Genomic DNA, 15,730 nt, shown 5'->3' with positions numbered 1-15,730 from the left:
AGTGGATGTCGACCCTAATGTAGCATCACAAAAAGTTCAAAATCATTTAGACCAATTACAAAACTGGCTCAAGCGATGGAAAATAAATGTTAATGCCAGCAAATCAGTACAAATTACTTTTACAACCAGAAAATCTACATGTCCTCAAGTTTCTATAAATAATACTCCGATTCCCATCAAGCCAGTTGTCAAATACTTGGGATTGCATCTGGATGAAAAACTCATATGGAAAACGCACATTAAAATTAAACGTAAACAATTGAATCTTAAACTAAAAAATATGAACTGGCTATTTAACAAGAAGTCTCAGTTATCTCTTGAAAATAAACTGCTTCTGTACAAAGCTATACTTATACCAGTTTGGTCTTACGGAATAGAACTATGGGGCTGCAGTAAACCTTCAAATACGAAGATACTCCAAACATTCCAATCCAAAATTCTCCGTATGATAAGTAAAGCTCCATGGTATGTATCCAACTTGACACTCCACAATGATCTGGACATCCCACTAATCAAGGATTTAATAAAAAATCGTTCAATAAAATATCAAAATCGCACCACTGACCACACCAACGACTTGATAAATAATTTATTCACCCAACCACTTGCTGAAAGAAGACTAAAGAGAATATGGCCAGACGACCTACCACAATAAAGAATAATACTTAGAGAACCGTCACTGGATGGTACCTAATTCACGTTAATTTACTTTCAGACTATTTACTTATTACTTTGTGTTTAGAGTAGATTGTAAAAATGAAGTATATCAAAAAAAATAAAAATGTAGTTTTGTCAATAATACTAAGAAAATTTTTGTATATATCCATATCTCCGTCAGTTTTGCTCGGACTAACTTGAATTTTAATGGTGTACTCTTGAAAATATTTACAATCGAATAAGCCAATAAAAATAATCTAAAAAATAATCAAAAATACTATACCCCCCCCCCCCCTTAAAAGTGGCATTATGAACTGGAATTTACTTATTTAACTATAAATGTCAAACAAATTTCATGGCAATCTAAGCAGTCATGGTTTACTATTAAGTAAAATTGACATATTTGAGCGTTTGAGAAATTCTTAAGACATTTAACAAAAATTACTGCTAATATGAGGCAAAAACGATGGAAAAGATGTAATTTAGTGTTGAGGGTTTCGTTCTGGTGAACATATTAGAAAAATTCTCGAATAAAATTTCCTAATTTAAGTAAAAAAACGATATTTTACAAATTCGGGATTTTTTAAAATTGTATGGCGAAGGCGGGTTATGAACATTATTTAAATAAAACAATGATATTTTGCGAATCCAGTAATTTTGAAAAGTTTTCTTCTTACTGAAGTGTTCTGGATAGTTAACCTACCAAAAGAGCATATTAGTTCAATTTTAGCTGAGACAGTTTTCATTTGCAACGAGCTCAAATGCACCGTTAGATAAATTTTTTTAACCCGGGAGTAGTCGCGCTCACTTCTGTAACGTGAATAGTCGCGTGTTAGATTCTATATCACAATACGAATTTAAATACGAATTTACAACAAATTTTTCCTTTATAGTATTTTTATTTACTTGTTATCTTAGAAATATTATTTCTAACAATTATTAAAGGTTAAATTGGCTCTCTCCAAAGCCATAAATTCCACAAAAAGAAGAAGAAAACAAATTAAAAAAAAATTCCTACGCATTACTCCACCCTTCCTCGAGGCACTTACGAAATTTTTTCATCAAGTTATCGCGAAAAAGGATAAAATGTGATATTCTATCTAACGGCGCGACTACTCGCGGGTTAAAAGTCCGACCCTGTACCTTATTTTTGCTTCCAAATTTGCAGTCATGTTGAGGATATGTTAGGCTATTAGCCCTGCAAAAATAAATTAAATCGTCCAAAAAACAAAAAAGTTATTTTCAACCAAAAAATGTACTCCTTTATTTCGGCCCACAGTGAATACTTTATTTTGATAGCTTCAGAATATTTTATTTTTAATTGTATTCTCTAAAGATAGAAAACCCCACAAGGAAGAAAAAATGGATAACTAGCAAAATCTCCGATCTTATGGATAAGATAAGAATCCATAAAGGAAAAAATGAACAAGAATAAAAAAAATCAAACGATAAATCCGCACAAAAATCAGAAATGCGAAAGACGAATACTACAAACAAAAATGTTGGGAAATTGAAGAGTTGCAAGCAAAACACAGCTGTCGTGTTAACGTACACAAGAAAGTCACAGAACTCGTTGGCATTAGTAGACAAAAAGAGTTTAATGTATTATACGATACTAATGTAAAAATAGTCACAGAAACAGATCAGGAGCTAGATCTATGGAACAAATACATTACGCAACTCTTCGAAGATGAGAGAAGACAAACTAACCTTGAAAATTTAAAAGGAGAAGTGGGACCAGACATAATGAAAGATTAACTGATATATGCACTAAACACTCTCAAGAACAGAAAAGCTGCAGGTCCAGATCAACTGATAGCGGAAATTCTCACACTAATAGAGGAGGACAAGATTAATGTTTTGGTAGAGTTAATCGACGTCATAATATACAACTGGAATAATACCAAATGAATAGCTTGTATACTGAATTCGCTCTATCGAGATTCACTTTGACACTGACGTTAGTAATTTCTTTTTTTGGGAAATTCAGTTGTCAGAAGTGACTTGAAATTACTGCACAACCAACGCACCTGCTCATAGTCAATATTATTAATAGTAAACAGATATAAAAATAACATAAACCTTACGCCAATCAATAATTATTTATTTACACCGTTATAATGTATTGATAACAAATGAGAAAATTATTTATTGTACAAAATAAAAATATTTTGTAGAAATAAACTCCACATAATTTTATGAGATTAGTAGACACTCTAGTAGTAGAACACACTATTTCTAATAATTCTTCTTTTTTTAATGAAAGATTAAGTTGATTTTAGCAGTTAATAGTGTGAGGTAGGAATTTTTGTGTTGTATGTTTCCTATTCCGAATGTGTCAAAGTGAATCTGGGTAGAGCGAATTCAGTATATACAGGGTGTTTCATTAATAATTGTCCATATAGTAACTGGAGAAACCTTAGCACAAAATACGAAGATTTAACCTAAAACACTTTAATAAAATGTGGTTCCTTACCGAGTTACAGGGTGTTTTATATAAAAATTGAAAAATTATTTAGGCTCAGCATTTTAAAACTATTCGACGTATCCTTTTCATACTTGACAGGAAGTTTAGGTACTATACAAACTACTAAATTATGTTAAACAAACTTTTATGGCTATTACCAGAGGCGTAGGACGGAGGAAAGTGAATGGTTGACCCTTTACAATTCTACGCCACTGGCGAAAATGCTATTTTAGTTAAATTTTTGGATTCTCCAATACTTTCTATGAAAATAATATACTCTTTATTCGTAACGATAAAGTCATTAGTTTTCGAGATATTTGAAGTTAAAAATGAAACGAGACGGTTATTTTGATCAGTGTATTGTGTCGCTTCATTTTTAATTTCAAATATCTCGAAAATGAATCATTTTATCTTTACGAATAAAGAGTATATTATTTACATAGAAAGTATTGCAAAATAAAAAAAATTACACTAAAATAGCAATTTCGTCAGTGGCGTAGAATTTTGGAAGGGTCAACCAGTCACTATCCCCTGTCGTACGCCTCTGGTACTAGCTAGAAACGTTTATTTATCTTAATTTAGTAGGGTGTAAAGTACCTACACTGTCTGCCAAGTATGATAAGGATACGCCAAATAGCTTTAAAGTACTGGGTACAAATAATTTTTAAATTTTAATCATATGAATCATATCATAAATTAATCAAAATAACTGTGCCGTTTCATGTTTAACTTCAAATATCTCGAAAACTAATGACTTTATCGTTACCAATGAAGAGTATGTTATTTACGTAGAAAGTATTATAGAATCTAAAAATGGCACTAAAATAGTAATTCCTCCAGTGGCGTAGAATTTGAGAAAGGTTAACCATCCATCATCCCCTGTCGTACGCCTCTGGTAGTAGCTAGAAATGTTTGTTTATCATTATTTAGTAGGGTGTCTAGTAGTCTCACTTTCTGCCAAGTATGTAAAGGATACGTCGGATAGTTTTAAAATGCTGAGCAAAAATAGTTTTTAAATTTTTAGACAAAACACCCTGTAACTCAGTAAAGAACAACATTTTATTTAAGTGTTTTAGGTTAAATCTTCGTATTTTGTGCTAAGGTTTCTCCAGTTACTATATGGACAATTATTAATGAAACACCCTATATATCAACATTTGTAACCCTTTCAAAAAAGAATAATGCCAAGAGTTGCTGTGACTATCGTACAATAAGTTTGATGAGTCACGCACTGAAAATCCTGCTAAAAGTGATTCACAACAGAATATGCAGGAAACTAAATATAGACCAGCAATTCACAATTTGGATTCCGTAAAGGCCTAGGAACAAGGGAGTCACTATTGGCACTTAACGTCCTGTCACAAAGATGTCTAGATATAAATCAAGAACTGTACGTGTGTTTTATAGACTATAATGAAGCTTTTGATAGGGTTAGGCATGACCAACTGATTGAAGCATTAGAAAAAAGAAGATGAGACCTCAGAGATATAAGAATAATTTCAAACTTATACTATAGCCAAAAAGCAGTAGTGAGAATAAAAGGCATAACATCAGAAGAGATAGAAATAAAAAGAGGTGTTCAACAAGGGTGTATACTTTCACCAATATTATTTAATATATACTCGGAAGACGTATTAAGTAAGGCCATGGATGAACTAAACGTAGGCATTGAATTAATGGCATGCTCATAAATAACCTGAGATACGCTGGTGATACAGTTCTTTTAGCCGAATCACATGAAGACCTACAGGGACTGCTTAATAAAGTAACCGTGGTAAGTGAAGAATATGGATTAACACTCAACATAAGCAAGACGCACATATATGATAACAAAGACAACTTAGGACATTCGTGAGATATAATGTACAGAATCAACCTACTGAAAGAGTAAGAGAATTCAAATACATAGGTAGAACCATTAATGAAAACAATGACAGTTCTCAAGAAATACGAATCAGAATCGAAGAGGCCAGAAGCACGTTTACAAGAATGAAGAGTGCTATCCGTATTATACTACGGGATGGAAGCGTGGACACTGCATAAAATTGTCGTGAGGAGACTGGAGGCATTCGAGATGTGGATGTACCGAAGAATAGTGAAGATCTCATGAGTAGATAGAATAACCAACTTATAGGTAATGAGAGTATGCATAAGGAAACTTATGCAGTATAAGAAGTACTTCTAACAATTAAGACAAGAAAACTGAGATATTTGGAACATGTGATGAGAGGAGATAAATACCTAATACTCCAGATTATTGGATGGTTTGGATCAAAATGGTTTGGATATAATAACAACGAATTATTTAAAGCCGCGGTCTCAAAAGTAAAAATCGCTCTGATGATTGCCAACCTTCGAAGCTGAACCGGCACCTAGAGATGAAGATTTATTTTATTGAACTATGTGTTGCAAAATTTCTTATTTCTTGAAAAAAAAAAGATTAGTTTACATGTGTTACTATTTTCTAGTAGTTTATTTATATTCTAGGTGATAGAGGAAGACTGAACGAAGACGAAATATGTTCCCAATTGTTATACATACTGGATGATGCTCCTTGTTTGTCCAATCCGCCACCCATAGGTCTGTTAACAGGCTGGAAAAGATCACTATGGGCCGAAGCTAGGGAAGACTTAATGAAGGAGGAAAGAAATACAAGAAATCTGGATCTTATAACCAAAGCTTTAGTAGTTGTATGCCTTGATGAGGGCTTGCCTAACAATTTCAACTGCAGGCTTCAAAGAGGTAAGTAATTATATATTAAATTTTATATTTTATAAAATTAACTGTCGTACAACACAAGCAGTAAAATGTAGAATAGAGAAGGCTAGGAGTGCATTCAGCAACAATGCCAAACTCTTTAAAAGCCACAACCTTAATCTGGAGATAGAAGTACGGCTCCTACGATGTTATATCTTCTCAATATTGTAATACGGAGTTGAATCCTGGACACTCACTGAAGCGGTGGAGAAAAAATTTGAAGCCTCGGAGATGTGGAGCTATACTATATAGGCAAATCCTAAGGATATCATGGACAGACAGGATAACCAACGAGACCGTACTACGAAGAATGGGAAAAGAAAGAGAAGTGATTTTTACAATTAAAAAGAGAAAGTTAGAATATATCGGACATATAATGAGAAACGGCATTAAATACAGATTACTGAAAATAATCCTTCAACGGAAAGCGAGGTACAGAGAGAAGAAGAATATCATGAATAAAGAACTTGAAGAAATGGTTCTCCGCACAACAACTAATCTATTTAAAGCATTAATTAATAAAATAATTATAGCCAGAAAGATCGCGAATATTCGAAACGAATAATAGGCACCAAAAGAAGAACACTGTGGTACAAAACTTCTATGATCTCCATCTCTATGAATACTCAGACTAATACAATTTCCTATTTCCAACAGGTGGTAAAGGTCATATAGCTGCAGGTCGTGACGAAACCAACTTAGCTCACCAAATGCTTCACGGAGGAGGCAGTACCCACAATTCAGCAAACAGATGGTTTGACAAAACTATTCAACTGGTCATCTCCGGAGATGGAGCATGCGGTCTTTGCTATGAGCATTCCAATGCAGAAGGAATCGCAGTTATCCAGTTGGCAGAAAAGCTTTGGAAGCATGCTGATTCATTCACAATCCCATCAGAGGTACAGACACATAATATGTATAAAAGATTAATTATTTATATGGGAAATAAGCCACAATTAAAATGAAAAAATAATTTTATTAACGTTTCGACGTCCAAATCGGGTGCCGTTGTCAAAATACAAAATATTACTAAAATAAACAAAAATGTTGTTGCTAAGTAAAAAATTCTTCTAATAATTTATTTAATCTGACTCATTTATTGGCAATTCAGACATATATTACACATTTTAAAGTAGACGACTTTAAAATGATATTGCCAATATTTATGACTTGCGTTCCTGGGACGACTTACTGAAAGATAGTTCATTCGATTACATGAAATCAACCCCAACTCAAGAATATCCGTCACAAAAAGTAATAGTAAATCACAAGGGAAAACCAGGAAAAACCCTGTGATACTATCCCGACATCGTAAGTATTTGGTCTTATATTTAATTTACTCTCAAAAAATAATACCAAATTCTGACTTGTAACATGCTTAAATTATAAATAATATTAATAATACTAGATATGTATTAATACTAAAATATAAAATATGTACTAGCTCGATATTATTGACTTACTAATCTTGGTATTTTCTTTCTATTGACATCCTCTTTCAGTATGGGTAACCACATCCTACTGCATTCTACCGAGGAATTTGCGACACAATTGGTTTCATTCAGCATAATTAGAGCCGCTTCTTTGATTTTTCTCTTTTTACTATCTGATTCTTTCAGGACTATACTTGAATATTTGCTTTTCGGAATGATATCAAATTCTAATTTTGATCGAATTATTTTTAGTTTACACATAATTTATGAAAATTCATATCAGAAGCAAAGAAATATACATTTAAATAAATTTAATAATCTTGTAGAACCAAATAGTTTACATACTTTTGATAACCTAAATAGAAATAATGACATATTAGCGACAGTTGTCAATCTATCAAATAGACATTTAAATGCAAGGGAAAATTTGGTATTGTCAAAAGGTTTAAACTAAGGGACCGCAGACGTTCGGAAACAATTAGCGTCTCTTTGCAAAGACAATGACGTCGACTTTGCAAAGTAACAAGACACTTACTCAACACACACACTACACATTACTCCCCTGACTTAGTGATAAGTTATACAATTACGTGGCTAAAGGTTCTAGTTCTAAACCAAAGCCAGAATCAGAGAGAAAAAAAAAAGGTTTAAACTATGCTGTTACTCATCCATCTATTCCAAAATTAGACATAATCAGCTCAGTGGAGAAAATATCCCAGTGTCTACCAACTCATGAAAAAGAACAACATAGGATACCTACTATATAAACTTGAATTGGAAAAGTCTAATCAAATTGAACAGAACATCAGCAAAGAGGAAATGAAAGCTTTAAAAACTTTAAGAAATAATGACTCCATAACAATCCTACCAGCAGATAAAGGCAATGCAACTATAATAATGAATAAAATACAATATGAGGACAAAATTACAGATCTAATTACAAATGGACCTTATAGCACATTAACGAAGGATCCAACGAAGACACTGGAAAACAAAATATATAGAACTTTATTCAAATTTAAAAATGATCTAACATACTATCAAAGAAAATTAATGACACCTCATTTTTATGGAGTGTCGAAAATTCATAAAGCGAACATACCACTTAGACCCATTTGTAGTACCATCAATTCTCCTTGTAGTGAACTATCAAAATTCTTATTAAACATTATAAAACCATTTGTGTGTGTGTTCACAAAGAGGGGATGGCATTAGACAATAAAACCATTTGCTAATAATGATGACACTTTTATAAAAAATACAAAACATTTTTTAAACAAATTATCAACTATTGAATTTAATCCAAATAATATTTTAATAAGTTTGGACTTACACAGTTTATTTACAAATGTACCATTAGATAAAACTTTAAACATAATCAAAACGAAATTAGAGAATGATAATAATACATTGGCAACTAGGACAAGACTAAATGTATCGGCTATAATGGAGATATTGACATTATGTACTAATAATACCTATTTTCAACTAAACAATGAATTCTATAAACAAAATTTTGGTCTAGCAATGGGCTCTTCTTTATCTCCATTATTGGCTAATATATTTATGGAGGATTTCGAAACTAATATTATTTCTAAACAAAATTTAAAACCCACAGTATGGTGGAGATATGTAGATGATGTGTTTTCAATATGGCCTCATAGATCAGAATTGTTGGATACATTCCTGAATATTAAAATCGATCAAGAAGAGACAATAAAATTTACAATGGAAAAGGAATACAATAACACTTTACCTTTCCTCGATGTTTTAGTCTCAAAGAAGGATACTGGATATGACACTCAAGTGTATAGAAAACTAACACACACCAACAGATATCTCAATGACAAATCAAATCACAACATCAACGTTAAAAAGGGAATCATTAAATACTTCTATCATAGAGCCAAAATTACTTGTTCTAACGAAAATTCCTTTTTAGCAGAAAAACAATTGTTAACATCTGTTATATTAAAAAATGATTAGCCTTTATCGTTTATGAATAAGGAATTGTCAAGATTGGATCGAATGGAACAGAACAACTTAGAACGGGATCCTACAACATTTACAAGAAATAATACGAGGAAAATATCAATACCATAATATAAAATGACTATCCGAGATACTTAAAACAATAGGAAATAAATTCAACATTTCAACAACATTCAAAACAACAAACACATTGAGATATATTCTATCTAAAACTAAACCTAACAATGATCAAGAAAGAACAAAGAATTGCATTTATAAAATAGGTACCTTGTGAATCCGAACAATTTTATTTAGGTGAGACATCAAGACCATTAGACGTTAGAATAAGTGAACATCAGTCTTATATTAAAAATAGAGAAAAAAATAAAAAATGAATAACCATTTTCAATTTCGTTGCAAAACGAAAATACAGCCGAACCATATTCCAGTCCAATCAGAGAGTGCTGCAAGCACCTCTACCGGTTTCGAAACTTATTAGTCTCTCATCAGGAGGCACATATGCTGCTCTCCCTGATCCAACCAAAACAAACCCCAGCGTGCAGTCCCGAATTGCAACGAACGAAATGGCATAGATGCCCTAGCGGCAACTGCTAGCAAAACTAAGTTTTCACTCTAATGGCATATAACATATCCCACCAGAATGAAAACAATGGGAACCTTCTCTGGTTACACCTCTATATGCCATTAGAGTGAAAACTTAATCTTTTGCTAGCAGTTGCCGCTAGGGCATCTATGCCATTTCGTTCGTTGCAATTCGGGACTGCACGCTGGGGTTTGTTTTGGTTGGATCGGGGAGAGCAGCATATGTGCCTCCTGATGAGAGACTAATAAGTTTCGAAACCGGTAGAGGTGCTTGCAGCACTCTCTGATTGGACTGGAATATGGTTCGGCTGTATTTTCGTTTTGCAACGAAATTGAAAATGGTTATTCATTTTTGATTTACATTTACTCTGTGTGGAGTATGAAGGGAACCAGTCTCGTTGGAACTTTACCGCGCTGAGCAGATGTGACGTGAATTGTAAATTGTAGAATTCCCTCATCTTCCTTAGTCTCAGCATCCGTATGGCTTGCAAATTGTAGAAGCCTCGGAGGTGTAACCAGAGAAGGTTCCCATTGTTTTCATTCTGGTGGGATATGTTATATGCCATTAGAGTGAAAACTTAGTCTTTTTAAAAATAGAGAATTTGATAGATCTCAAATCTGTCAACACTCATGGGATAATGAACATAGAGTTCAGTGGAGAGAATCAAGTATAGTCCTGAAAGAATCAGATAGTAAAAAGAGAAAAATCAAAGAAGCGGCTCTAATTATGCTAAATGAAACCAATTGTGTCGCAAATTCCTCGGTAGAATGTAGTAGGATGTGGTTACCCATACTGAAAGAGGAAGTCAATAGAAAGAAAATACCAAGATTAGTAAATCAATAATATCGAGCTAGTACATATTTTATATTTTAGTATTACTTACATATCTAGTATTATTAATATTATTTATAATTTAAACATGTTATCAGTCAGAATTTGGTATTATTTTTTGAGAGTAAATTAAATTTAAGACCAAATACTTACGATGTCAGGATAGTATCACAGGGTTTTTCCTGCTTTTCCCTTGTGATTTACTATGAAGTCTCTAACGCGAGAATTTTACTGTCGTTGCATTTGGTTGTCTTTTTAAAGACAGATCACATGCTATAATTTTTTTGTGACGGATATTCTTGAGATGGGGTTGATTTCATGTAATCAAATGAACTATCTTTCAGTAAGTCGTCCCAGGAACGCAACTCATAAATATTGGCAATATCATTTTAAAGTCTTCTACTTTAAAATTATAATATATGTCTGAATTGCCAATATAAATGAGTCAGATTAAATAAATTATTAGAAGAATTTTTTACTTAGCAACAACATTTTTGTTTATTTTAGTAATATTTTGTATTTTGACAACGGCACCCGATTTGGACGTCGAAACGTTAATAAAATTCTTTTTTCATTTTAATTGTGGCTTATGTCCGATATAAATAATTAATCTTAAAAATGCCACAAGGAAATAGCTTCAGAACAACGTGTATAAAAGAGTTTAAAAATAGATTCTGGAAGCCTTTTTGCTTTCACGTAGAATCTGAATTTGCAATAAAAAATTCTTTGATTTTTATTTGAAAGTGTATTTCTCGAGATATTAGACCGTTTGAATAATTTTTTTAAGTTAAGAGGATAAATCTTTTTTGTTTTAGATTAAGTATAGCACTATTTATCAACAATTAAAAAAAATAAGATATGGTCGAATGCTCGAACATATGAATTTTATAAATAAAAGACCTCTATTTGGAGGCCAAACTTCTTTGAATTCTTTGGTTCTCCAAACTATTTGGACCTCCAAACTCCGAACCATGTACCCCCATTCAAATATTTTCATCTTTTTCTCCTTCTTCCAGTGCGTGTTACTTGTATTGTTAGTTTTAAGTAAATGTCTACGACATTCTGGGACATCTTCCTTTTCTGGCGAAATGTCCCTGATGATGATCTGAGAGTGAAAATCGAAAGTACTGCTTACCCAAGATTTAATAAATATCTGCCTTTTTTTATAAAGTTCAAAAACATATTTTTTCATGAAGAATTCATACCTGTAATAAAAAAATTATGGTTTCTATTTAGGATTTGCCCCCACCCCTACCTCGGTATATTCAGTGGAGGGAGGTTTGTGTTTGATGCCTTTAGGTAGAATTTTAAAAATATTGAACGTTTGTTTTTCAATTTTTGGATACGACGTTTTCGAGAAATATACGTCCGTCCCACTTCTTTTGGTAGTTCTTCTTCTTCAAGTGCCATCTCCGCGACGGAGGTCGGCAATCATCATAGCTATTCGGTCCTTGGAGACGGCTGCTCTGAAATGTTCGTTAGATGTACATCCGTACCATTCTCTCCGGTTGCGCAGCCACGATATTCTGCGTCTCCCTATGCTTCTTTTTTATTTGAATCTTTCCCTGCATAATGAGTTGGAGCAAGTTGTATCTCTCTCCACGTGTAATATGTCCGAGATATTCCAATTTTCTGGTTTTAATTGTATTTAAGACTTCCATTTCATTATTCATCTTTCTCAGAACCTTTGTTTGTGACGTTTTCTGTCCATGATATTTTTAGAATTCTTCTATATACCCACATCTCGAATGATTCCAGTTTTTTCATTGATGCCGCATTCAAGGTCCAAGCTTCCATTTCGTAAAACAGAGTTGAGAAAACATAGCATCTAGCCAACCTTATTCTTAGCTCTAACTTTAGATCTCTTGTGCAGAGCACTTTTCTCATTTTGTTAAAATTCGCTCTAGCCTTTTCTATTCTAATTTTAATCTCCCGGAAGTAATCATTTGTGGAGTTGATGATTGTTCCAAGATATGTATATTAGTCTACTTGTTCGACGTTAATTCCGTTTATGAGGAGATTCTCGTTATTTCTTTGAGTTTTGGATATTCTCATAAATTTTGTCTTCTTGATGTTCATTGTTAAACCGTATTCTTGGCTATATGTTGCTATTCTGTTAACCAGTCTCTGAAGATCTTCAATATTTTCGGCTAAGACGACAATGTCATCCGCATATCTAATATTGTTAATGGAAACTCCGTTCACCTTTATTCCAGCTGTTTCGCCCTCAAGAGCTTGTTTAGGATCTCTTCTGAGTAGGCATTAAAGAGTACTGGAGACAATACGCATCCCTGTCTCACCCCACGTCTAATTTCAATTTCCTCTGACAACTGTTCGTTAACACGTACTTTTACTCGCTGCTTATAGTATAAATTAGATATGATCCTGAGGTCATTGTAGTCTATCTTCTTTCATTTCAGGACATTCATTAATTGTTCATGTCGTACTTTATCGAAAGCTTTATTATAGTCAATAAAACAGACATATATGTATATCTTGATTCACGTCTAGGCACTTTTGTATTAGGATATTAAGTGAGAAAAGAGCTTTACGCGCTCCTAGGCCTTTGCGAAACCCAAATTATGTATCATTATTATCTATTAATAGCTATGTCCAATTTATGATATATTCGGTACACTCTTGGTATAATTATTTTGGTGAGAGTACAAATTTATTTTTTAATAAAGTTCGACAATTTTTTAGGTACCTGCATCTTCGTCGAGTCACCTTCCTCCACCAGAGCGCTTAGAATGGCTACTGGAAGCTACCGACCACAAGAGAATAGAAGAAGCCGGACTGTACCTAGATAATTTAGTAAAAGACTTAGATTTCCAGGTTTTTAGATACAACGGCTATGGAAAAGAGTTTATGAAGTCTTGCAAAGTTAGTCCAGATGTATATATTCAATTGGCTCTGCAATTAACTTACTATAGATTGTATGGTAAGCTTACAGCAACCTATGAAAGTGCTTCAGTCAGAAGATTTAGGTTGGGAAGAGTGGACTGTATAAGATCAGCTAGTCCAGAGGCTTTGGCTTGGGTAAAAGCCATGTCGCAACCAAAAGAAGACGACACAAGCAACAAGAAGGTAACATTCCATCTAGTTAGTGACGACAAAAAGATTCTACTATGGAACGAAGCTGTAGCAGCACAAACTACAGAGATGGTTGAAAACATTCTCGGCCAAGGTATAGACTTACACATCTTAGGTTTAAGAGAAGCAGCCAAAGAAACCGCGCCAACAGCTGCATCTCCACTGCCAAAACTCTTTACAGACGCATCGTATAGATTAGTCAACAAATTTTTACTGTCCACCAGTCAAGTAGCCACTAGTACTAACAGCTTCATGGGCTATGGTCCAGTGGAGTCAGATGGATACGGAGCTTCTTACAACCCTAAGACAGACTGTATCATCTTTTGCTTGTCGGCTTTTTGGTCCTCTGAGGTTACTAGTACTAGCAAGTACGCACAGTCTTTAGAAGAAAGCTTGAATATAATGCAAAGCTTACTGACTCGGCCTAGTACGTGAAATGTAAATAGAGGATAAGATTTTATATGGTTTTACTCAATGAAACGATTGGTATTGATAGTAGACAAGCTCTAGGCATGTGCTGTGCAGGTTGTTGCATCAGATGAGAGTTATAAGAAATCTAATGTGTTTTAAATTTGACAAATTACTTCATAGCTTTTCCATGCATTGTATGGAAAATATCTGATAGTCTGTTATATCGATGATATCAATATTATGGTTCATTTCTCATCACACTCACCGTAAAGAGTTGATTCTTGTATATAAAAATTAACCAGGTTTATACGGTTCAACACACACTACTCCAAGAAGTTAACAGACCACCTTAAAAACGGGTCATTGTTGATGTCTCGAATTTCCTAAACTTGCTGTCCGATTTAAGTGATCTTTTTAATATGTATCGGCAGTATCGCTGTAACAATATTGTTGCTAGATAGGTAAAATATCATTGTATAGCGTGTGTGCCAATCAAACTGTGTTTTTTCTCAAAGTTCACCATTCCCTGTGGAATATTCTAGCATTTATAAAATACTGAAATTAAAATTCATCTATAGCCTCAGATTTTCTTAACATCCTGTTTTTTATTCGTCCGCTTATATTGGATAATAAAAAGAGTTAGGTACTTTAACAACTAGCCATGTTTTTTATCAATACAGGGTATGCGACAAACTTTAAGTGGTAATTTTGCATGAAAAAAAAAATGGCAGTTTGTTTTAGAAACGTATGTCTGCAAATGCTTCGTTTGCGATATACGGGGTGTTGAAATTTTTCTTACAAACTGACGATTTATTTATTGCTCTAAAACCAGTTGAGATATGCAAATGAAATTTGGTGAGTTTTAAGAGGCAGTTATTGCACAATTTTTGACATACAATTAAGAATTTTATATTCACCATTGGCGTGCATACGCGTAATATGACACGTATGCCCGTCAATGGAAAATATAAAATTTTTAATTGTGCGTCAAAAAATGTGTAATAACTACCTCTTAAAAGCTACCAAATTTCATTTGCATATCTCAACCGGTTTAGAGCAAAAAATAAATTGTCAGTTTGTAAGCATTTAGTAGAACGAAGCATTTGCGGACATGTGTTTATAAAGCAAACTAATTATTTTTTCATGTAGAAAAATTTTTTCATGTATTTTTTCATCCCTTAAAGTTTGTCGCACTTATTTAGAGATACCCTGTATTGATGAAGAACACGGCTAGTTGTTAAAGTACCTAACTTTCTTATTATCCAACATAACCGAATGACTAAAAAACAGAATGTTAAGAAAACCTAAGGCTAGCAACAATATTATTACAACGATATGGTTAAAGAATAAGGCTATAAAATATTTAAAACAAAACACTTAAATTAGACAAGAGGTTTAGGAGATTCGAGACATCAAAATAACTCATTTTTAAGGTGGTGTGTTAAATTCTTGAAGTAGTGTATTTAATTTAAGATTTACATTTACGGGTTGGAAATGATGGTGTAC

At 33.3% G+C, this 15,730-nt stretch overlaps 1 protein-coding gene across 1 annotated transcript in view; it reads left to right on the top strand.

Annotated features, from left to right (window-relative positions):
- Positions 1-14,248, top strand: part of LOC114331012 (choline O-acetyltransferase) — a 74,717-nt gene extending 60,469 nt beyond the window's left edge. The window contains exons 4-6 of the mRNA XM_050645913.1: positions 5,612-5,866; positions 6,539-6,780; positions 13,424-14,248. Of these exons, the coding sequence (XP_050501870.1) occupies positions 5,612-5,866; positions 6,539-6,780; positions 13,424-14,248 (1,322 nt within the window). The remainder of the gene's footprint in view (positions 1-5,611; positions 5,867-6,538; positions 6,781-13,423) is intronic.
- The last annotated feature ends 1,482 nt before the right edge of the window (positions 14,249-15,730 follow it).

Source organism: Diabrotica virgifera, chromosome 1, assembly GCF_917563875.1.
Source record: "Diabrotica virgifera virgifera chromosome 1, PGI_DIABVI_V3a".
Lineage (NCBI taxonomy): Eukaryota > Metazoa > Arthropoda > Insecta > Coleoptera > Chrysomelidae > Diabrotica > Diabrotica virgifera.
The sequence above is the reverse complement of the archived record's forward strand: the minus strand, read 5'-3'. Positions and strand labels throughout refer to the sequence as shown.